Here is a 25,748-nt window from a genome sequence, read left to right as displayed (position 1 = left end):
ACAAGCATATAGCCAGTTCAGGTTTTTCCTTTTCTGTGTCTTAGTGGGAAAATATAAACCTATTTAAAACCAATCTGGCAGAGAGTTGGAGATGTGTTTAACCGGTAGCATGAGAAAAGATATACATACTCAGTTAAGCATTTGCATAGTGTTTGCCTGGGAAAAATTAGGATGTCAATAGAGAAGGTTCAAGTAAAAATATACATGAAGGGTGGCTGAAGAATATTCTACATGAAAATGGTATTTTAAATAAATGTAGGGAAAATATACTGTAAAAATTTAAGTACCAATAAATAAATAAAATTGATATGAATTACTTTGCAGGATTAAATTTATAGAAATCTGGGCAAGCATTAAATTTTCTGGTTAAACAGAAAAGTTGTAGCCAGTAGAGCTAAGCCTCAGTCTCTTGTAACTTCAGATTCATTATTTTTAAGTAATGCATTTTGATTCCTTTTTCTGAATTAATATACAAAAGTCCATTAATATTAGAGTGACCAAACTAACAAATTGAAACAACTAGAGATGAAAAAAGGAACCTGTGTTTTTTCCTTTGTTTCTTTTGTTTTGGGTTTTTGTTTGTTTATAAGAAGTTGAGACAATAAATATTGACCAAGATTCTTCTTGCTGGCCTAGCTTCAGTCTGGCTTTTTTTTCCTCATGCATGCTGACCTGGAAATCTTCCTTTGCCTTAGCTGCGATAATCGTGACTCAGCTTACAACACCATACATTCGCATCGCCCCTGCTGCAGGCGACGACCAACTAACAGGTCAGACATTCAAGTACAGAAAAATCATCTTGCCCATCTGTCTCATTTCTTTTCGCTAATTTTCCCTTTATAGTCTCTTCATTCTGTACTTATTGATGATTTTCCACATTTAAGATTTTTTTTTTTTGTTCGGCTTCCAAAGTTATTAAATTAAGTTGTGTGCTTGGCATCCAAACTTACACAGTCATATCCATGAATGTAAAATAAATCCACTGCATGTTTCCATTGTGTGTGTGATCTATGGAATGTTCCTTCAAGCCTAATGTTGTAAAGAAATGTAGCTGTTTTGGCCTTGCTGTGGCTGTAACATCTGCCAGGGTTCTAAGTGTATAAATATATAGATATATATCTATATATCTACAGATATATAGATTATGCGTGAATCTATTTCTTTTTTCCTGAATTATTGGATTGAAGTATAGTGGTTATCTAGTTAATTGATTTGGGGGTCAGTGAGAGATGCTCTTACAAATTAGGAAAACAAACTAGTGTTATGAAAAAATATTTTAGACTTGGGGCTAGTAATACCTAACAGTATTTCAAGGTGCATAAAATGAAAGATAAAATAGAAAGACTGGTAATTGCATCATTTTTGGAAACTAGATATAAAACAAAAAAGTCTCTGAAGTGACATACTGACAAATAAAAATACACAAGGCTGTAAGTTTTCTAAAGGTAAATCACAAAATAAATTAAACACAGGTGAAATCGTTATTAGGGTCTGGGTTGCTCAAAGGCCAGCTCAAAGTGTAGCAGAAAATCTTTATGAACATGAGGAAATGATTCATTTTGTCATAAAATGAACATGTTCATAAAGCTTTTGAGGGATTTGGAACCTGTTGTATTCTCGAACAGGAGAAAAATACATTAAATTCTTCAGAATCCAAGGTGAGTTTGTTGGAATATGAAGTAGAGGAAGTTAAATCTAGTCCATCAGCATCCAGTGGGGTGATAAACCCATAGACACCTCCAAAATTACCAGCATAATTACTTGGGAAGGATCCAAATGTTATTGTTGCAAAAAATAAAGTTCAAATGCTTGGCATCTGGATGCTGTTATTGTCTACCAGAGAGACAACTGAATGATTCAATATAAAGTGGAAGGACAAATGACACCACGGTTGTAATGCCAGGACAATTTTTTTAGTGACAAACTGCAGACTTTTCACTAACAACTAAACTTTTTTACTGACATACATTTTACATAAAGTACATATAACACTATTGCCATGCTGTGAACAAGGACAGGTTCAAATTTAGGGTTTAAGACCAACCTTAGTAAAATATAATACAGCAGTGGTTTTGAATTTAATTTTCTGCAGATGGTAGATAATCTATTTTCCTTACGTGTTGCCACATTTCTAATAGCACCCAGGCTATTCTAATAGCACCCATCACTGCAGCCCTACCTCTGCTGGCCCTGTCTTCCTGTCCCCACAGACCCATAACAGAAGACTACTGTTTGTCTACCAGTGTTATATCAGGGATACAGCAAAAGCACATGGTTGGTGGAGGAGGGTCTACAGCAATAATCATCAGCTAGGGTTATGGTGACACCAGGAGGTGCCTTGAGATCCTTTTGAGGGTATTGCAGGATACAACACAATGCTAGCACTTTTAGGTATTTTACCATAATTTACAAGATAAATCTAGTGAATTCAAATAGGAATCCATAGTTTAAAAACATTCTGACCTGTTGGAAGCTTTCTGAGCTCATCGCAACATAAAAAAACCCTTCTAATATTTCAGTAGTCAAAAAAATGAGTGAAAACTATGAGGTGGCATTTCTCTTTGAGTCTAAGGAGGGGGTGACTTGAGTCAAACCATACTGAGAACCACTGGTTTGTGGGCTACAAAGCCCTGAGAAAATGTTTCTTATAGGGTGTTCTGCTCCCATGCAGACACCAGATGGTGCTGCTCAGCTCTGTCTGTATTTCAGGCTTGTCCCAATAAGGGATCTGTGATCAAGCTCCAGTCACTTAGTGTTTTTATGGATGGCTCATGGTTACAGACTTTATGGACAGGCATTTTTAGAGTTGTTTTTTATAGTCTGTCCATAATGGACTGTTGGCAATGCTGAATAACATCTCCACCATAGTTTACCAACTAGGGATACTTTTTTAAATAAAAGAATCTAGTGACATATAAAACAGAAGTCTTTACTTAAATTAAGAAAACTGTGAAATGTATCTTTGTATTATTTAATAAAATGTTAGCTGATTATCATGTTATAGGATCTGTTAAGAATAATGGAAATAATGTAGTTAGGTGAAGTAGCTGTTGAGGAAATGCAAGTTTATTACTATTCTGGACCTTTCTAAAGGACGGTCAGCATGTATTTTTACAACTCAAATGTTCTGCTTTTTCTTTTTCTTTTTTTTTAAATCCTGGAGAATAAAAGGAAAGCTTTTGAAGAGACAAGGACTGTCTCTTCCATTTTATTAAAGTTCTTAAAGTTGTGATTTCTTTGGCATAGGATTCAAATAATATATGAAAACTTCCTCGACTTTGAGAATTAGAAATGTTTATCAGCTTTTTAAAGAAAAAGATGGTATATACCAGAACCTAGTGATATGCAGTAATAAATGATAATAGTGAACAGCTATAGTGCAGTGGGTATAACATTATGTAACAATTATTATTTTTTTTTTTTTATTTCTCATTTGATGCTGGATACTGGTTTCTCACTGGATGATTTATGGCAACAAAATGTTTACTCAAACCATCTTTGGAAATTGTCATAAATCTGCTGTTTTTCAGATCTCTGGCTTCTGTTTCCTTTTATTTCTCAGAAATAATCTCTGCAGTGGGAGCAAAGAAATGAAATGATACCAGCATTGACAAATATTTTTCATAAAGTAATATCTGAAAATTGAATATTTTCTGATATTGTGCTGCAGACCCAGTCCTTCCTAAGTTTCCTTTTAATTTCTGTGATCACCCATCCTGTCAGAAATTCGAAAGTGGGAGATGGAGAGACCAAAGGAGAAGCATCTGTTAGGTTTTCTTGAATAAATTAATTTCCAGTTGTTCTGGTGTGAGGAATAATAAGGGAGTAATAAACCCTTTGGCCCAGCTATAAACCCATTCTTTGGGCTCAACAAAGACACTACTATGACTCTAACAGAACAAATTTGTCATGATTCCTGCCTCCAGATGAATTGTGGACCTCAAGATAAAGAGGATTCTCATTACTGCAGGAAGTGGGACCATGTTTAATTTCCTCACTCAGACCTGCATACTCCCTTATACAAGTGCTGCCCAACCTTTTGGCTCTGTGAGCCAGCTGAATTGTCCAGGTCCATGGGCCTAATTTGGTGTCTGGCCCTGGTCCTGCACACTATCACTCCCGTGGCCTCAGCCCTGTGAGCTGGTTCAGACTCAGAACCCATGGAAGTCCAGATGGAAGTCCTGGCCCTCTGTAGCAGATCATGCCAAGCCTCATGCCAGATCAGGCCTGCAGCCCCAAGCACCAGATCATGACAGTCTGTAGCCCAGGGGTGGACAGTTATTTGAGCTGGAGAGCCACTTAATAAGTTTTGGTAAGCTTGCACGTGCACCCACACCGACACGTGCACCCACACACATGTACATGCATGTATATACACAGTCATGTGCAGACACACACGAACACACACATGCAGACATGCAAACAGACATACACAAGCTCCCCACAGCTCTCCCTCCACCCCCATGTGGTCTGAAGCAGCATGCAGAAACGCAGTGTAGCACCAGCCTGGCATGGCCACATGCCAAGGACTCAGGGTTGGGGAGTGGGTGCAGGGAGAAGGGAACAAAGAACTATAGGTTATTTGGGCCTAGCTGGGCTGGTGCCATGCTGTGTTCCTCCATTCTCCCCACATGCAGCTGGGCCTGTCTGGTGCCATGCCATGTTCTTACATGCTGCTTCGGGCCATGTGGGTGCAGCTGAAGCAGCTGGCATGGCTCCTACCTGATTTGGCCACATACTGGGGACTTGAGGTCAGGTAAGAGTCATGCTGGGGTAGGGCAGGACCTACTCCAGCTGTGCCCATGTGGCATAATTGGAAGCAGTGTGCAGAAACACAGCATTACACTGTTAGCAATACCTGCACCCCTACCAGGCCTCGGTCTAGCTCAGGCTGGTGGAGCCTGGATAACCTGCAGCTCCCATCCCTCTTTCCCTTGTACTCCCTTCACCACTAGTGGGGAGACCCATACCTGAGCTTTAACTTCTACTGGAGTCTGGTCTGTCTGGTCTGAGAATGGCTGCAATGCCAGAGGTGTGTACAACCTAGCTGGGCAGAAGCCTGGCCAGAAGCTCACCACCTCCTGCTTTGGAGCATACATAGGGGACTGAGGGACAGGGCAGGCCAGTCCAGGCCGGGGAGGAGAGTGGCTGCCTGCCCACTGTAGCCAGAACTGCTGCTGCTGCCGCTGCATTTTAGCATTTTAGCATTTGAGGGAAGAAATTTCTATTTGGTTTCTAAATGGAGGGTCCAGAGAAATGCTTCACCCATAGCTAAAATGTAAAATGTGTCTGCATTCCTAAACACTGGCAGTGTTTTCTGTTGTTCTTCATCTAAACCCACCCTATTCCTGATATTCCCATCAGCAACCCATTCTGAACTTCAGTGATGTCACACTTATATGACAAACCTTCATCCTGAGCTGCAGTTAATGAGCCTTACATCATTAGTTTCACAAAGTTTTTCATCTCCTCTCCCTTCCTGTATACCAAGTAAAAGGATTGCCAACTGTAGGAGCAACCCCAGTTCACCTTAAATACCTGGACATGTTGTCCCTTAAATGTTTAGACACAGCAGCAAGTAGGAGTTTTCCTTCAGTTGCTAGGGGCATTGGGTCTCAGGCAAAACAGATTTTTCCAGTCATGGATCAGTCCTTACTGCAGAGGCAGAGCTACTGCCAATCTAGCAGCAACTGTGGCAGGGTTAACACTGTAGCTCTGACCCCAAATGATGAACTTGGTCATTTCCTCTCTGGGCTGGTAGCGAGGGAAGTGGGACAATAATTGTAGCTGCCATCCATGTTTCCATTACTTTGTTCAAGCACAGATCAGTTTCTTGACTTAAGACATACATCCCAATGTTGGAGGGCTGATTTTGGGAGGAAAGGCACATGGGGTGCCTATACACATACAGTGAGACTATTCCAATTTGCTGTAATTACAGCGCATTGGAGCAGACTTAATTAACTGAGTCTGCTGGACTGTGGTAATTACCATGCTCCAGCAGACTCCAGTGTCACATGTATCAGTATCCCCACGCTGAAAAATGGTGGGATCACTTTAACTAAAACTTATTCTATGAGCTTTAATTAAAGTGCCTCTGCTGCCATTTTTCAGTGCAGGGATGCTGATACACATGATTCATAGATTTATAGATTCTAGGGTTGGAAGGGACCTCAATAGATCATCAAGTCCAACCCCCTTCCTAGGCAGGAAAGAGTGCTGGAGTCAGATGACCACAGCCAATACCCTATCCAGCCTTCTCTTAAAGACCCACAAGGTAGGGGACAGCACCACCTCCCTTGGAAGCCCATTCCAGATTTTGGCCACCCTTACTGTGAAGAAATTTTTCCTGATAAATCTGCTCTCTGTCAGTTTGTGACCATTGTTCCTTGTTATCCCAAAAGGTCTCCTGGTGAACAGAGCACCTCCGATCCCTTGCTGCATCTCCCTAATGAATTTGTAGGCGGCCACAAGATCACCTCTCAACCTTCTCTTGCGGAGGCTGAAGAGGTCCAGGTCCCTCAGTCTCTCCTCATAGGGCTTGTCCTGTAAGGTCCTAACTATATGAGTGGCCCTCCTCTGGACCCTCTTGAGTCTATCAACATCCTTCTTGAAGTACAGTGCCCAAAACTGGACACAGTACTCCAACTGCGGTCTGACCAAAGCCACATAGAGGGGAAGTATCACCTCCTTGTTTCTATTCGTCATGCATCTGCTGATGCATGATAAAGTGCGGTTAAGCTTTGCTGATGATTTTGTCACACTGATGCTCCAGACACTTCAATTACAGCGGCTCCATGAGCCCCTCTGATTAACCCCAATCTCCAGACCCCATGTATAAACGCCCTTCTTGTCTGCAAGTAAATATGGTAGTATCATATAACGTGTTGCTGAGGCAGCTGTGCAGTTTTGATAGCTGAAAAGGATAATAGGCCAGAAAAGCTAACAAAAATGATTAGTGACTATGTTAATATCATTCATTTGATGATACAGTAACTAACACACTTTGGATTTTTTACGAGTATCCCTAAAAAGTTAATTTAAATTCTACATCATTCACCCATATGGGCAGAAGTATAGGAAGATTATTTAAATATATTGTATCGGTCACTAATATCAATAAAACGGACTGCATAAACCTATAACAAAATTGGTTTTTTTGCAGACTGAATATTATGTTGCCCCAATTTTTAGTTTAGCCATTATGTGACTTCCATACTTGTGCTCACAGGAGCTTGTGGGTGAAGCTGGTATCATATTTAACTACCTGATTGCACTGTATGTTAAGTAGCTAGGTATTTAAATGCTGTCAGTTGTAGTTATTTTCAACTTGGGAGCACAGAATGGAAGGGAGGTTTTAAAATTCAGAAAAATAAATATGATATAATAGAATCTTGTTTTTCAGTCACCTTTAACCAAAACTCCTTCATATGTAAATCTAGATTAAGTTCGTTTGATATGAATGTAATTCAGTTTTCTGAACCACCCTCCATAGGTTCAGATTAATTGATGTCCTTAAAACATTTCTGACTGAAGGGTTTGCAATTTCTATGAGGGCTGAAGAGGAAATGCACAGTAAGTTATTAAACTTAGAAAAAAATCAAGGCCAATATGAAAAATGGGTCATCTGAAGATTAGCATGCAGCAAGTTATTACATATGTTCTATATTAAAACAGACTAACTGAATTAGCCAGGTCTTAAAGGAGAGTGACCCTTGAATGTTTGGTTGCCACTGTAAGCAACTACATTGTGTTTCACTATTTTGTAAGAAATTTCATTCAGTAGTTTTAGTTTAGCTATATTTGGTATTCATTGGACCCATGCCTCATCCCCTCCCATCTACATTCTGATGAAATATCATGCTTAGAATTACGATTATAATGTTAATTCTTTAATTCATTTTCTTAATTGTTGAATTGTGTCTGGCTACTTTGATAAAATATTTTCATTTGTGATTTAGTGGCACAGCCACTTCTGATCTAGATGTTGTTGAGCCTGATTTCCAGAGAACACACTTTTTTCCATCCATCTCCACCACTAATCATACATGCATCGGGAAAGATAATCTTTCTGTTATACAGTCTTCATAAAATGAAGCATCGATTATGATTCAAACACGAGCAAGATAGATCAGTGTTTGTAGAATTTCTTGAACGTGTGAAAACTAAGGTTTAAAAACAGAAAGAAAAGAAAACAGTGATGTGCTTAAAACTTATAATCATTTTTACCCAACATAATTTAAGGTCTAGATGAGCAGTATATTTTATAACCATATTAAAAGTTGACATAAAAATAATCACAATTCGCTACTCCTCCCTTACAGAATTATTGCCCTAATAAAATATAGAGATTTCTTTAACTGTGAGATTCGACACATGAGTGTTATTGGAATATGCTGGGCCAAATAATGCTTGCTTTCCTTCCTGCATAAATCTGAACTAAATGCACTGAAGCCATTGATTGACTAAATTAAAACCAGGATTGATTTCCTCCTCCCCCCCCCCAAATATGTATTCAATTTCAGTTTAGTCAGTCACTGACTTCAGTGGAATTATTGTACCATTCATTGCACCACCATATATATATTTTGGGGGGAAAAATCAGTGGGCTTACTCTGGGTTTAAATCAGTATTACTGACAACAGAATTTGGCATTTTGTTTATTAGTACAAACAATAGCAGCCTGAATTTGAGAAGGCTTATTTTCCTATTAATCTAGTTTATTGGACAGAACCTATTTAGTTTCTTTGCCAATATTTGTGGTCTCTGCTGTACAGCATAAATGTAATTTAACTATTATAAGTAAAGGATGGGCAGACATCTGAATTCATTTTTCTCCTTCCTGAATTGTATAACATTGATTTAGATGCATTCTGACATGATGAAATCTAAAGCACTGCTTTGGGTAAGTAGGAATCCATGATTTGTCGGTTGGCAAGATACCACTGTGTACAGTAACAAAAGCTGTACACAGATGTTACAGCAGGATGAATACAACCATTTTAAGAGTTTATTCTTCTCTTGAAAATTCTGTGCAGTGCCCAGTGGTATCAGTGAGAGTTATGAAGAATTAACATGGGGAGGGTGAATACCTTTTATTGTGTAATGTCAAAGTTACATACAGTGGCTCTGCAAAGCCAAGAAATAGTGTGAGGAAGGATCTGACTACCCATTCTGAGATTGCAAGCCTGTTGTTATATTATGGCTCTAACATTTTTTATACTGGTAGTTCAAGGATTTTGATCCTCCCTGTTCAGCTGGACAGAATGTAAAGTGAGGAGAAAATTTTCTACTTTCTGCAACACCAGCCAAATGCATTTTAATGGGCTGGAGTGTCACTTGTGATTTATTGCCCTTTTTTGTTCTTTTATGTGTTATATTTGTCATTTTGCTATGGCAGTTTCATCTATAAAACAGTATAGTTACAAGAAAATGTTAAGAGGATACAGAAGTGCCATGGGAGCTGCTGTTTCTTTCTTTTTCAAATCCCCCTCACCCCTTTGCAGTGAACTACTGAGTCAAATGTCAGGCATTCAGAACCAGTACAGCAAAAGTACATAGTATTTTAAACATAGGTACGTTTTTCATGTGTAACATAAGCAAAGCAGTTAATATTAAACAATTATATTTTGAGAGTATAATGATAACATTGACAGCCATTGCCTTCAGATATGTGGCCATGCAGCATTATAGCATAATATAAATAAACCATGCCCCTTTTCAGCTATATATTGGGAATCTGAATTGATTAGAAGTCAGTTGACTGTGTAATTACACCAACAGTATTAAGAACTGTGCTTCATTTTACTCTAGCAAGTATGTTTTACAGGGTTTAGTCAAAGTAAAATGGCAGCCTTTCCTAGAAATTTGGTTTTATTATAATAATACCAAGAAACCTTACTCAGGGAGCCTAGCCCTTGTTGCGCTAGATCAGTGATTCTCAACCTTTTTAGGCTTAGGAGACTCCTCAGAAAATGCCAGCTCTTATCTTTCACTCATTTTTGACTACAGAAAAATAATAGAGCAATTCTTCTGTTGTAAAGAACTCAGATTAGGTCAGAATCATATTGATGGTATGGATTCATATTTGAAATTTCTGGGCTTATCTTGCAAATCATGGGTAGGTATTGTTCTTCACAGCACTCTTGAAAGGATTTGGTGGGACCCTGGCTTATTGTCACTGTGCTAAGTACTATAATGAGTCATATAAGTAATGGTTGGTGGATTGTCTGTCAGTAGCAGAATGACTACATTTTTCCTGCATTTTTAGGAGAATTGGGTGCTGAGTTCAAGGGAAAACTCATGAAAGTATTCCTCTTTGCCCCCAGGATGCCTTTAGCCATGCACATTAGATGATGGAGTAAGTGCAAATCATAGTAAAAGGTCTGCAGAGCATAGGAGCAGAAGTACTGCTGTTCTGTGCCACAGGAAAAGGTGGTACAATAAAGCCTTTCCTCAGACCTTAGGAAGGCCCCAGCACCCATTTCACTTATTTAGACTTTGCACTTTAAAACAGGATTTGCTTCTTTGTTCAGGACAACCAAAAGTTGGTGTGGAGGCTGCTTCAAGTCCCTCAACAGAACTAACTGATTTGGAATTTTGTGGATACCCATTTAGATCTGAGAGAATTTGGCCCAAATGCATGTAAAATGTTCGGGTTTTTTTAATGTAATGAGTTGTGGCCAAGAGATCAAGAACAACCATAACTAAAACCTGTTTATTTAGTTCATCCAAACGAGGGGGCAAGAAATCAATCCAGCCAAAAATTTATTGTGTAATGTGATTAAATCAAATAAATAGTTTTCCTTTATTTTTTCATCACTATAAAGAACTGTCATTCAAAATGAGACCATGAATGAACTGACCAGTGTAAATTCTAACAGATTTGACAAATTTCTACCATCTGTCTGGTCGAGGTTGACATTATATCTCATCCAAAATGTGGCCGTTTCAACAACAGATTGAAATAGCAACTAGTACAAAAAAAACCTAGAAAAATAGTTCATGCATCATATAAAGTGTGAAGTCACTCATATGAAAAATTATTCTTTGGATTCACAGTTGCAAACTGTCCCTAATTTACAGAAAATCCATAAATAACCAGGCTAAAAATGTCAGCCTCCCCATAAATTCTATTTGAAATTTGTGCCATTCAAAAAAACATGAAACCAAAACAGCAATATAAAATTTGCTCTGAAAAAACATGGAGCTGATTGAAGTTCCATGGTCAGAAAAGAAGCTGGACATGGTGTTGAAGCACAGACAGAGCGCAGCACTGCTACCAGGTGATCAAGGTGGAACACAGCACCTTGAAGTAACCTTTTCTCAGGGCTTTGTGGCTCCTTCCTGAACCCCCAGCCATGTGCTATTGTTCCTGGTGCAACCTCTTGTCTGCCTGTAATGCTGCTGAGTGGCAGGTAGGCACGAAATGGTCCTTTGGGGTGTCTGTGCTGGGACAGAGATAATGGGGGGTGGGCTGGCAGGGGCAGCATGGTGGGGGGTGAAATCAGGGGTACCAGGGTATGAGGGAGGTTAGAAAATCCATAGGATGTAAATGGTATAAAACCATTGCTGTAGTTAAGCAGGGTTGCTAACCCAATCATTTTTTTCTTTGCTGATAATAAGAAAACTTTTGACTGACAACCAAACTTTTTCACTATAGCTTGATCTCAGCCCTTGTCTAGGGCCTGGCAGAAGGGTTACATTTTATAGAATGTAAAATGTATGTCGATAAAAGCATATATCTGTAAAAAGGTTTGTCAGTAAAAAGTTTGGAGATTGTTAGTAAAAATGTTTGTCTTGGGCTGGTAATCCTGATTGGATTTTTACTTTCCAAAGTCAAACATGTTCTGCACCAAAAGGAAAATTAATTAGAGACACAGGAAGAGTGACAAGAAGTGTTATCAGAGTATGTTTGTGTGTGTTGGTGTGGATACGTGCATGCATACACACACGCATAAAAATTCCATTTTTCCCCTGTGTAGTTACTGACTGTAGTATTTGTAAAATAACAATTAAAAACACAGTTTAAAAGAAAAATAGGGACCTGTTTTGAGTAAAATAAATTGTAGTTCTGAGGCATTACAAATCTGGAAACTTCTAGGTCACTGTATTTTAAGAAATAGGAAATAAACATCATAACATTTTGTGGAGACCTTTAAATTATTATATGTAAAGAAGCATTTAAATGTACTATAGCATATAGAGGCCACAGTACATGGAAAGATAGCAAGCAGAAGAACAGTATTCTTGTACAGTAATCAAGATGATACAGTGCATACCACCTTGGGCAAAAGAGTGTTACCATAACTCACGTAGTGTCTGTATTCCATGAAGAGAATTAAAATGTTAATACGTTTATCTAAGGCATTGAGCTATCTGAAGTAATTTTTCAAAACTGTGCAAGCCACCATTGTAATTGTTAATGGGAAATGCAAACCTAATTCTCCAGACATTTACTCAAAATATGCATCTCAGTAATAGTGGGAGTGATGCTGTGCTGGCATTAGAACACCATTGTAAAATGGGTGGTAATCCAGCTTATGGTGTATTTTCAAGTATTTTTTCCGTAATTTTAAACATTAATGAGCTTTTTCATCAACTCATTTCTTCCAGCTATCGCTGATTAAGAAATTTGTGTAAATAGAAACCTCTCAAGCAAACCAGGCCTGTTCATGGTTTTGCCTGAAATCCACATGGAATTTGCAGTCTGTCATGGTTATGAAGAGAAACAGTGAAATGCAGCAGTTTCTGACTGAGTTCTGCTTTATTGTTTGAGTTCAGGCCTGAAATTCAAAGTGATGCATAGCAGAAGGGGCAAACCTACATAGGTCAAAACCAAAGAAAGCATGTATGAAACCCCTGTGCAGCAAAACGGTCACATTTTACACAATCCTAGATTTTGCATCATAAAATAAGACTGCTTCCATTTACAACTAAATACTGTGTTAATTTGCAGTGAAATGAAAGTGACTACTGAAAGTGCTCTTAAAGGCTGTGGTTTAAAAGTAATTTGCAGACAAAATCTACAAATCAATAGGAACCAAATATATATTCAAAGAAGGCCTGGTCTATCCCTGTCTCAGTTTGATTGCTGATATATTTAACATTGTTCAGTTTAGGCAGCTCTTTTATTGGTGGAACTGTCAATAATTCTGAAATTTTACTAAATATAACATTGACCTTCAACATCCTGTTCTCATAGGGAAGCTAGCAGGCTGTGGAGTGGACGCTTATACAGTCAGGTGAGTGGCCAACTGGCTTAGGGACTGCACCCAGAGAGTGGTGGTGGACAGGTCGTTCTCGACCTGGAAGGAGGTGGGAAGTGGGGTCCTGCAGGGTTTGGTCCTTGGACAAGTGTTATTTAATATCTTCATCAGCGATTTGAACAAGGGTGTGGAGAGCACCCTCTCCAAGTTCGCAGATGATACCAAGTTATGGGGAAAAGTTAACACACGAGAGGGCAAGAAGCAGATACAGGCTGACCTGGACAGGTTGGATCAATGGACAGAACAAAATAGGATGCAATTCAACAAAGATAAATGCAAGGTACTCCACCTGGGGAGGAAGAATCCCCAGCACACCTGTAGGTTGGTAGCTCAGCGGCTGAGAGGGATCTTGGAGTCATAGTTGACTCCAAGGTGAACATGAGCCGGCAGTATAACAAAGCCATCAGCAACGCCAGTCGGACCTTGTCATGCATTAGCAGATGCATCACCAACAGATCAAGGGACGTAATGTTCCCCCTCTATGTGGCATTGGTCAGGCCGCAGTTGAAGTATTGTGAACACGGAGAATCTGGAGAGGGTTCAGAGGAGAGCCACTCACATGATTAGTGGTCTCCATGAAAGACCCTATATGGGGAGGCTGAGGGATCTGGATCTCTTCAGCCTTCACAAAAGACGTCTGAGGCGAGACCTTGTAGCCACCTATAAGTTTATCAAGGGAAGACAACAGGGAATTGGAGATGCGCTTTTTGCCAGAGCGCCCCTAGGAGTAACTAGGAATAATGGGTACAAACTAGTGGACAGTAGATTCAGGTTGGACATTAGGAAGAAATTTTTTACAGTAAAGGTCACCAGAATCTGGAGTGGGCTTCCAAGAGAGGTGGTACTATCACCTAACTTGGAGGTCTTCAAGAGGAGGCTTGATAGACACCTGGCCGTGGTTCTCTTTCCTGCCAGGGGCAGGGGTCGGACGCAATGATCCTTTGTGGTCCCTTCCAACTCCACAATCTATGAATCTATGGCATGACATTGCTATAAAAGTGGAATCTACTCAGTTATTTTTCCTTTCTTATGACTTTTAACTCCTGTTCCCCTTCCTCTAATCATTTTCCTTCTTTCCTGTCCAAGTGTCAGATGAAAAGTGAACATTGGCTTTATAATTTTAAAAGTTGAAATTGGAAACATTTATTTTTTTACATTTTTAATCACACTTTTTATAGGGATGTTTATTATGTCTATTTATTCTGTCATAGATAACATACCCCTCTTCTCATGCTGTGGCCTATATTATGCTCTTGGAGATAATCTTCAGATGATAAATAAAGTGGCAAGGGATCTCTGGGGCATTGACCATGCAACATTTCTAGTAACTTTTCCTAGAAGGTAGCAGGTTGGTTGGGAATCTTTGGAGAAGACAGAGTGCAAACTCTGAATCCTATCAAGGAGTGGCAGTATAGGTCTGGAGTGGCAAAAATATCCACTTTGAGGTCTAAGTATTGTCCCATGGTTTCTTGGGCTATGGACAGACATTTAGAAAGCCTGAGCCTGAATTGATTCAATCTTTGGAGGTTAGTCTAACCTACCTAGGTTGAGCCGGTTTGCAGCTGCACAGACATTCCCTCTGGACTGAGGAAATGCAGGCATATGCCTGCAGTGGCTCGGGCTAGAACCTGGGGGGGGGTACTAAAACAGCCCTCCCTTCCCTTCTATAGTGCTGAGCTGAATGGGACATGGCCAAGCCCCTGCAGGGCTTCTGATTAGGGAGGGGTATAAAGCACCACGCTGCTTCCACCATCCCGGGCTTTTCCCTGCTCACTGCTCAAGGGGCGGGAGTGTTGTCAGCTAGCACTCTGAGGCAAAGGTGTGGGGATGCATTGCATGCATCTGTTGATGATACTGAGCTTTTCAATCTCCTTCTCCCTGCTTCTTCATACTGTCTGCAAACCTGACAAGTGAGGGAGGTGATAACACCATGTTTATCAGCCAGAAGGGAGGTGATAACAACATGTTTATCAGCCCATCAGCAAAACAAAAGCTTCTCTCATTAGTTCAAGATTCTCTTAAACAGCTTTTTCTAAGAAAGAAACAGAGGGACATTACCGGATGACCTGTTGATTAGCTCCCAAAAGCCCTAAGCAGACTCTGTGGGCAGGGCTGGGCTGGGCTGTTCAGTCTGCAGAGGCTCCCCCCTGGGTCCTACTGCCCCTGGCTCTTGTCAGCTTTGACAGGATGCTGGGGCAGATAAATATTTATTTTCTGAAATTTTTAGGGGCCCCACGGGCCAGATTGAATGGCCTGGTGGGCTGGATGTAGCCTGCGGGCCGTATTTTGCCCAGCCCTGCAATAAGCTCATGGAGGGGCTTAGTGCTACTGAAAACTGTTTGCCATTAAGGGTGCTGACAAAAGTGACATTTGTCATGTGATCGGCCCCCTATGCTGTGCCACACAGCTGCAGAGCACTTTAAAAGTGGCTAATCATGTGACAAATTAAACCTAATCTAACGAGGGATCAGATGAAGGCACTGCAAAGTGGAGCATCTTAGGAAATTTATGTCAATCCTTGTGCATGATGGATTTGATCCCCATTTTGCGCCCATTCCCCCCAGCCCTTCCTAGCAGCATGCTTTAGAGTGGGGAACTGCATGTCTGTCAACGCCCTAACTGATAATTAGGCATTTTTGTGGTTATGAGGGCAATTCCCTGTTCCACTTTGTATTTATAGTCCCCAGGCCTCAAAAGATACAGTTAATCATTGTCTGCAACATAATAGAGCATCTCTTCACCACTCCCAAGGTAGGGCTACTTTATGTTAGTGGAAGCAAGGGCAGTAGCAATCTAACTGCATATGTTCATTATAGCACAGCAAAAAAATTGTCTCGTTGAATTTCATACTGATCATCTCATTTCTCTTGACTTGTTGGAGAACTTCTTTCCACAGTGTCCAATTTGATTCTATGTCTTTCCTGCCTGAAGGACAATGGGGCGGTAATTGGAGCTCTTCAATTAGGGATTTTTATACTTCCCCAAAGGAGGACAAAGTGCCTGCATCTTTGAGAAAGAACTCATACAAGCTCCAAGCTCAAGAAAAATTCCCTTGTTGCTTACAATATATCAATAATCCCTTGGTATTTACAAAATCTATATGAAATATTGTCCATTTTGAGACAGCTCCTAGGATTTATGATTTTCTTGATGCTTCTCAGCTGTGTTGAATTTGTCACTTTTCAGTTTGTCTGCCATAGCTTTCTGAGTGCATTTCAAGGTGCTAGTTTTGACCTATAAAACTCTGGAATTTGCATACCTAAGGGACTTCCTTCTGCTATATGGCCCTACACAATCCCTAAGGCCTTCCAAGAGCAACCTCATAGAAGTTTCATCAGTAAGCCAAGTCAGCTTGGCAAAACCACATGAGAGGTTGTTTTCTCGGCTCTTGAACCACCTCCCATCATGCAGAAGCTCTGCAAGACTTTTCTATTTGGGCAGGCATTTAGCAAACAAAACTGGACCAAGATATTGTTTAGTGGTCCTCAGTTTTATTTTGTTATTATGTTAATTATAGTTGCCCTTTTAAATTTCTGTTTCTCTTGCTGTAAACTGCCGTGAGCCATTGTTGGAAACGGCAGTATATAAATCACATAAATACATGGTTTCAGGTCTAGGTGTGGTACAGAAACTGTACTGGTGTTGGTGGTCGCTCTCTGGCATTGAGTCAAGGTGAGAGGACCATGATGCGAATAGGTCTAGCCTCTGCTTTTATAGTACTTTGTGTTGGCTTGCCTTCAGACCTTTGTAGGAGTGGAGCATGGTTATTCTGGATTGGCTTTCTTTTCTCTGAGAAGCCAAATGGAGCAATAGGGGAAGCTTTGCCCAGAAGCTTGTTATTTGTAGACTTATGTAGAAGTGGACTGTTTGCAGGTATCCATGCAGTCACAGATGTTAACCACAAGGTAAAACATCTTGTACCTTCAGTACATATATTGGACCATTACAAGAGTAGGAAAGAGAAATGGGTTCCAGTAGACTGACAACACCAAACTTCTGGTAACTGTAATGCAGCTGAGCCCCTTACAATGCCTTTGAGCAGGCCATTTGTAGACAAAATAGTGCCAGATCCCATGGTAATAACTCCTACGGTTTCTCTACACTGTAAGTTTATTTCTATTAAATGGTTTTCATTCAAGCCCTTTCAGACATTTCCTTCCAGTTTTGGCTCTCAGTTGAAAATATGGACTGATATAAAATCAGTCTTTTAGTTTTAAGATGGTGGTTTTTTATTGCATTTGTCAGTGTGTCTGTCAAGTACCCCCTCTATCCTCCTATTTCCCGCCTGCCACGACTTGGATCTTAAAGAGATGAAATAGGGAGGAAGTGGTTGTTATGAGAGGAAGTACCACGCTGAGATAAACTTACTTTTTTTTGCTTTTATTCAGTGGTTTGCAGTTGTTAACAGGGAACTCCTCTCTTGGGGGAGATCACAGTCCAAAGGGTTAATCTTGGGGGTCTCCAGCGTCCTGGCCAGCCCCTGATCTAGTGTTACAGTCCCTGAAAGCCACGCCACCTTTATCTAGTTACTCTATTAGCGGATTGTTACAGCCGTGGTTAGTCCTCTCATTGCTGCTAACGAGCCAATTAGTGGCTTGTTACAGCTGCCGCCTGCAGCTTTCTCCGGCAGAGCCGCTGTTCAGACTCCGCGGCTCTCCCTTGATCTCCTGGTCCTCAGTGTCCCTTTGGAACGTCCTAGAGTCCCCTGGATTCTCCAGGGGTCTGGGTAGGAGTCCTCCCCCTCTCATCACCTCTTCAACTCACCGGAGCCTCCCCGAACTTTGATAGCAGCATCTGCTCCCACCCGTGGCACAGTTCCGCTCCTCCTGTCACTCACTACTGTTCCTGTAGTATCAAGGTCAATTGGTGCCTGGGCCCTGGGATTCCTTTGCTCCCTCTGATCCTGAATCAGGTCCCACTTCCCCAATCCTTCTCTCTGGAGGCTCCCTCTCTCTTGCAGCATCTCTCTGTGCTTCCACTCTGATGCCTGAAGGCATCCCTCCTCCTCTTCCTCTCCGTCTTATCCTCCGGAGTCTAGTCACCATTGGCTCCTTAGGGCCAGGGCCTGCCCCACTTGTGGTGTAATTATTTCCAGCCGCCCCCATTCCCTTAGCAACAGGGTCTCAATGGGGACCCTGTTACAGTGTTCTCCAAAGGCTTAACTGTGGGCTCTGCCTCTTGTGATAGTACCCAAGCCTTCATTCCCTGCCTGTACTTGGGAACATGGGATTTAGTTTCTGGTGTCACTGGCACAAGTTCCCCTAGGTCTTTAGGTCTTAACTGATGAGCTGTTCTCCAGAAAGCCTTCCTCTGCAGTCTAAATTTCTATCTTCCATCAGTCTGAGGGTCCACCCTTTATGAATAAGAACTAGCTGCATACGAGTGAATCTGTTCCAATAGATTGTCATACTTTCCCATTTCCAATCAGTCAGCCCCCTTAATTAGAGGTTTTCACCCACCAAATGTTACATGTAGTGGAGTTACGTAGACCTCTGCTGTGCTCAGATATCCTCTTAGCTCTAAACCAGATGGTGATCTTGCATATGCAACTGGCCAAAAGGCTTTTACTTTTCATTTCAAATACCAACTTTACTACCATAATCCATTTTGTTTTCTATCTCAGGATTGTAATTAAGGATGTTGTTCTGTGACTGGATGAATTCAGAGATATAGCTAAAGAGCTCTATTCCCTGGGCAACAGCAGCCAACAGGGCAAGGGCAGTGGTCATGTGGCCACTGGTGCTGGTAACAGTAGATCAGCAGCAGCAGCTACATTGTTACTTGCATCTAAATCAGTGCTGCCCCAACCTTCCTCCCCCTTAGTTGCACTGCTGGATGTATTTAAACATACAAGGAAGTATTTAAAATGCAGGTTTTTCCTTCTGAAGAGAAGGCCTTTTAAACTATTTGAAATATTAAGTTTTCAACTTACTGCAAGTTTGCAATATGTTATTAGTCTGGACTATATATCAGATGCTTATTCATTGGTGGGTATAGTATGCAGTTTTCAGGCTGTTCTGATCTACAAATGATCTAAGATCTATCTACGTGAAAGACCAAGGCTCCTTCCACCAACCTTCCTTTCACCATAAGACTTGGTTTAGCTTGTGGCGAAGGCAGTTTCACAGATTTTGGTTTTGCTAGATTTCCTTGTGAGGGGTGGAAACTATTAGAGTAACTGCTTCCATGAAGGAATAGAGCTGTTTATTGTGGGGCATTTGTGTTTGCTCCATTGTTTGCTTATAAAAAAGCTGTGATAGAGAGCCTACCTAATCACAAGAGTAGAGATCATGGGAAGGCCAAGGGATGTACATCAGATTGGGAGCTTTATTTGTTCTTGGCATTTTTATAATGAGTGTTATTTCTTCTTACTAACACAAATATAGCTATTAACAAAAAAAACCCCGTTTTTTGCTCACATGCACTAAAATGAATCAGGCAAAAGTGAGTGTTACAATTCATTTGAAAGTCAGCTAAATTAGGCCTATTCATCAGAGACACTTTGCATTTCTTTTTATACTGTTCTCCATGTCAGTTTTATTTACATTTTTGTACCAGTGAGGAATATCACAAACAAAATTAATAATTCATGAATAGTGCTATCCAGTGTATGGTTATTTTGATAGACCCTTTTTACCTGAGGTCTTTTAATAAGACATATTTTCATGAGTATAAACAATGCAAAATAAACAGTACTCTCTCTAACATGGCTCTCTTGCATAACTCTATTAGGGAAGGTAAGACCCTCCAGATACTATGTATGTACAGTAAAATAATCACAAATAAAGGAGAAAGAATTCTATGAAAATAAGGGGCCTGTTCTCCCTGTACAGTATACATGTAATTCCCAAACACAGAAACTGGATTGAATGAGAGCTGTTATGTCATAATAACAAAAAATTGGGATACAAGCACTTCAATCCCTGCGCCTTGGGACATATAATCTACTACTCAGCGTTTGGTGAGGAAGCAGCAAGACAGAAGGTGGAAATCACGGGCAGATCCAGGGGTTACAGTGGCACAGTTGCACCCCCTCTTCCACAGTGTACTTCACCTAGCAACAGCGCCAATTCCCCATGGGCCTGGTGGCTGCATCCCCTATGAAGCGCAAGGCATGGCTGGAACCTTGGGTTGCTGTGGGATGCTCAAGGGGACCAAGAAGGCAACAGGAGAGGAAAAGGAACCTGCCTGTTCCTGCTGCTATGCCCAGCTGATTCAGGGGCAGAAGATCCCCAGGACTAGTCCTGCCCTGCTGCAGCTAGAGACTGCAAGGAGCCATTGGACAACTAAGCTGCAGCAGCAAATGGGGCCTTGTTCCTTCCCCTTCACTGTGTTTCCGCCACTATCCCAGAGGTTCCAGCTGCAGGGGGCAGCTACATGGGGTGCCAGGGACAGTGGCAGTGGGCTCTTCCCTCCCCCCCCCACTTTCCAGTGTCTGCTTCTGCCCAGTGGGGACCATCCAGAGGGACTGGGCAGGGGTCAGGAGCTCCTGTAACTGGAAACCCACCTGCCACCAGTGTCCCATACCAAGCGCAGCACCCTGTGATGCTACCTATAGAAGCCCCAAGATAAAGTGGGATAAAATAAGCCCTGGGGCTCCTCCCATCCTAGGGTCTGCTGGGAACAGTGCTAGTGGTAAGCGTGTCCCCACTTTCTGGCTAGGGACAGATATTACACATAAACCTATTTAAGTGATCAGAAATTGTTTTAAACCTGTAACAGAACAGATGTTCAGTGCACATAAACCAGTTTGAGATAAACCTGGTTGAATGTAGTATCAGAATTAACTGATTTGGCTCAAACCAGCTTATGCAGTGTCTGTCCCAGACCCCTTGCTGGTTTAAGATAAATAAGACTCCCCCAGTATTCCAGCATGCTCTTGGGCTGGACAGGGAGATCTGGCCCCTCCCTTCTGCTTTCTAGCCAAAGCAGGGGCAGGGTGTGGCCAGACACTGGCCTGCCATGGCCCCTGTGGCAAATTTCTCCTTCTGTCCCCTCTCCCCACTCTCCTCCACTGGCAAACCCTGGGGACTGCAGCTGCTGTTTGCCAGCCTCCACCGTACTTCCATGGCTTGCCTTCAAACAGGCAGGGACAAAGTTGATCACTCCCTCTTTCCCCCGAAACACCAGGGCTTTGGCCTCAGTCTGTGTGGCTTGCACAGCAGTCCCAAAGCAGGGGAGAGAAGCAAGCAGATCTCTGTGCAGGTCCAAGCCCTACTGCAGCTCTGAGCCCATAGCTAAGACTTGCAGGACCAGACTGAGAGGTGGAAAGTGTTGGCAAAGACCTGACAATCATCAGTGATCACACATGCTGGAGATTTAGTTAAGAGAAGTTGCACCAAAGAATGCAGAGAACTACATTTACATTATAAAGCAGAACATATAAACAAAGGCTTTCCAATGCCTGTCTGCAAGGAGATACTGCCCTCAGGATTAGTAAAACTAACTCTTTTCTTTCTGGTTTACACTTTAAGTTAGATTAAGTTGTGTATGCTGTGTTTTACTGGGCTGTATCTTAGCTTAGGCAAAGATTTTTGGTAGTTCCCTGCTGTATGCTTTGCAAATTGCTGTGTTCAATCCCTTGTTTCAGAGAGAGGATTTTTTTCCCCATCCCCTATGCGCTAGCCCTGGCTGGTGCCTGGCCATGACCACTCTGCTCCAGCAGGGAGTGGCGAGGTCTCTCTTCCCTCCTCTTTGGCAGTGGCTGGTAGGCATGCTGTAGCACCCCCCGGCTTCTGCCTTGACCCATATGCCTGCATTTCCTGGTTTAACACAATATGTCTGTCCAGCTATTAAGCAGTTTAAGCTGCACAGCTTAGACTAACCTGAAAAGAGTGAATCTGTTCAGGCCTGGGCTTTTTGAATGTCTGTCCCTAGCCCCTATGCCCAGGGGCAAACCCTTGCTGTAGGGGTTGGGAAAAGGAAGAGAGAGAAGGGAAGGTGGCACTGAATGCCTGAGGGGAAGGGGTGCCAAGTGTTGGGGGGGAGTGTCATGCTATTGGCATGTCCCACACCTCCTTTTTTTGAATTCCTAAATCCTCCTGTGGTAAAAATAATGCAAAAAGAAAACTGAAACAAACCATTAAGCCAAAGCATTTACAAAACTAACATATTCAAAACATGGACTTGAGTGGGAAAAAGATCTGTTGATCAAAAACCACCTTCTGTCAAAACTATACCCTGCCCAGGGTCCATCAGCAGCTTGTAACTTCTACCATATGGGCAAAAAGGCAATATAGTTTCAAAGAAGAAATAAGGACATTGAATTGAAAACAAACAATGACAAGAGGGAAGCAGGAGGACAAGAGACTTTCTACGCTAGCTGGAGCTGTACCAGTAGTAATAAAACAAAGACTTTTGTGAGCAGAATCCATGCTGGCTAGCAGATGAGGACTGAATGCCAGTTACTTACAATGTAAACAGCCTAGCTGGGGTGGTAATTCATTTCATCTACAAATTTGTGTGTGTTTTGGGTCTTCTCCAGGTCCAGTCTAAAATCCTGGGATATGGACCAAACCCAAAACTCAAATCAAAGGATTTTAGACTAACATGTCTTCTCAGAACAACGCTGTTGATGCTACAGACTTAGAAATTATGGCCAAATCATCCATTCCCATGGAAAAAATACCCATGTGAGGAGAAAATGAATTAAGGAAACTGACACAAATTTTTAGCTGCCACCCCCTTTAGGAACAAAGTTAGTTTTTTGTCAGCCCTTGGACAAAGGATTTGACCTCTTAACTGTGGATCTCATCTCTGTGGGTATCTTTGTATTCACAAAAAAGACTTCTTCATCCACAATGATTTTTTCTGTATTGACAATCTATATCACTCAGGTGACAGCTTGTATGCTTTCCTATCTTATCATGTTGCCTTTCACCACACCCTATCATTAGCCGGAAGCAATGTTATTCATCTACTTTTGTAACAAGCTTCTTTACTGCCCTCAGTTTATGCTCTTTATGCATGAAACACTCATCCTAAATTCATCCATGACAATTCTGCCCTATCTGTCTTCCAGTCCCTCCTCAAAATCCACTTTGCTGAGATACTCATAAGAAATGCCAAGTGATGTCAGGTAGCTGGATGGGCTGGAGGGATTTCTGATGCTCATTTAATCTCTTTAAGTATGTTTTTTGATACGTATTTACCTCCTGTGCTTCTCCTGTTCTTTCTAACTGTTGTTACACCCACTTATTACAGCTTTCCTCAATTAGATTGTATCCTTTTTGAGGGCACATGCTGTCTTGCTTTGTGTTTGTACTGCTTCTAGCACAGTAGAGCTCCCAGTCTCATTTGGAGCTCCTAGGTGATAGTATAATACAAATAATAGAGAGTAGTGATAATAGTAGCTTCCCCACCCATGCCTGTACTTGGCAGTGACCTTGGAGGATTTGATGGGCGCCTTTAAAATGGAAGTTTCTGATCTCTTCAATCCTATTGCTGCGTGGCAGGAACGATAGGGCCCTTGTGATGGATAATCAGACAGCATCACACATCTGTGCCTACATTCTGCCCTGTCCCATTTTGCATGATTTCAGCTGCCTAATCACAATGCAGCTGTCACACAGGGGTATAACATTTCATTTTCCTGACCTGCTCTGTGAAATGAGTTAAAAGTAGGTGCTGAAAGTGATAATACTTGGCTCACGCTGCCTGCATAATAATTTGATTGCATGCCTCGAAAGAGTATGAAATCTTGTAGGTGTGATCATTTACTCTGCCCAAGGGAGAAGCAGATGGACATTTACCAGTTTCTATGTAACACAGGTCAATAGTTATTGCAAAAAAAAGCCATAGCTTGGTTCTAATGGGAAACGTAAGTTTCATTGGAGACTAAGGCAGTCTAGACTAACTATTATCTTGGAGTCTTTTAAACTTAGCCATTACATCAGGCGATGGAACACATGTAAAAGAAATTTAGTTGGAAAAAGCTTGGAAGTGACTTTTTGAGCATATACTTTAAGAGAGCTTAAAGGTGCAGACCAGAAGTAGAAACCAACTAACCAGTGAGCTTTGAATGGGGAAATAGTGAGACCATTCTGTCTTAATAAAGGAAGGTATTCTTTATTAATTTGAATAAATAAGAAACACAACCCAGAGATTTTGTATTAGTTGGACTTCAGTTAAAACAATCAGAAATTATTTTTTGTGGTAGCTATTTTTGTCCTATTCCACTGTTGTACCCATTTGCAAAAATGTGTCACAGCTCCTGGCCATTGGGCTGGATTTATTTTGATGACTGTTGATTTATCTAGAGTGACCCAATTATCTTTTTTTAGAAGGCACTTAATATAAATTCCAAAGCAAGTAGGTTCAAGCTTTAGTAATTTTTAAACAAACATAAGATCTATTCCTTCACTTGTTTTCATATTGTTTGCATTGATTTGGCACAGTGTCCCTTTATTATTGAAGGAAATTTTCCTCAACCTTGACATGTAATTTAGAAAAAATGCAATTCTGTTTCCTTAGTTAGTTCTATCGATTTGTTTAGCTCCAATTTTAATAAGGATTAGTTATATGGCATACATTGAACCCTTGAGCTACATACAGGAGATTTTTATTTATTATCTATCATTATGTGATAACCAACATGGTCCATGCATATTTGCAAGTCACAGGTGAAGGGTCATTTCCTGCCCTGGGTCCTTACAGCTTAAATAGACAGGCAAACCTATTTGGACATAAAAGGGACAAATTCTTTCCACCATATCCAGCCAAAGTAATTGACTTAGCAATTAGAGCTCTACTGGGGGAAAGAAGAATTTTCCACCCTATCCTCCAAGCCATGGAGCAGTAGCAGAATTGCTCTGCAGGAATTAGTTCATAACAAACAGTAGCTGAGCGACTAGGTAATACTTATAATGCCTTCAGTATCCAAAGCCAAAAGGGAAGGTACCAAAAAAGTGACAACTAAATTTTAGAAAGGGAATAATCACCAAGTTCCAGAAGACACTGAACCAAAAGGGAACCAGGAAGGCAAGAAATAAATTTGTTTGGCTAAATCAGCAAATGTTGAGAGATTATTGAGCCAAAAAGATCTCTTTCAGCTTTCAAAATCTAACCCTACTAAAGTCCTTGGAGAACAGGCAATATGTAAAAAAAAAAAAAAAAAAAAAAAAAAAGAGGGCTACAGATATTAAAATTAGAAAGATTAAGTTATTCCAGTTTATCAGAAAGAGGAAGCCTGGGGAAATATTTTCCCTGAGTTTACTGAATTTAGGAAAGGATAAAGGAAGCAATTGAGAAGGAAAAGGACATTGCCAAGATATGAAATAAGTCATTCTTCATTACAGAGTATGTTAGTGATACACCTTCCTTTGAACTCCTGTTTTCTGGTAAGAAAAATAAGGTGCTATCATAGATTGAGGTGTCAGAAATAATTGATAAAACCAAGCAATATGTCTTTAGACCCTGAGTGAAAGACAACCACAAGTTCTGAAGAAACATAATTAAGTGGCTGAGTATATTGTTTATAAA

At 41.0% G+C, this 25,748-nt stretch overlaps 1 protein-coding gene across 6 annotated transcripts in view; it reads left to right on the top strand.

The window, feature by feature from the left end:
• The window catches only part of PTPRM (protein tyrosine phosphatase receptor type M), a 745,518-nt gene that overhangs the window by 483,549 nt on the left and 236,221 nt on the right, over positions 1 to 25,748 (top strand). For 3 of the 6 annotated variants that reach the window (XM_090039711.1, XM_090039712.1, XM_090039713.1), the window contains exon 14: positions 696 to 770. The exons of the other annotated variants lie outside the window; for them this stretch is intronic. In XM_090039711.1, the coding sequence (XP_089895837.1) occupies positions 696 to 770 (75 nt within the window). The remainder of the gene's footprint in view (positions 1 to 695; positions 771 to 25,748) is intronic. 6 annotated transcript variants of the gene reach the window in all.

This window comes from Crocodylus siamensis, chromosome 3 (assembly GCF_052110815.1).
Source record: "Crocodylus siamensis isolate JL-2025a chromosome 3, ASM5211081v1, whole genome shotgun sequence".
In the NCBI taxonomy this organism is placed as follows: Eukaryota; Metazoa; Chordata; order Crocodylia; family Crocodylidae; genus Crocodylus; species Crocodylus siamensis.
The sequence above is the reverse complement of the archived record's forward strand: the minus strand, read 5'-3'. Positions and strand labels throughout refer to the sequence as shown.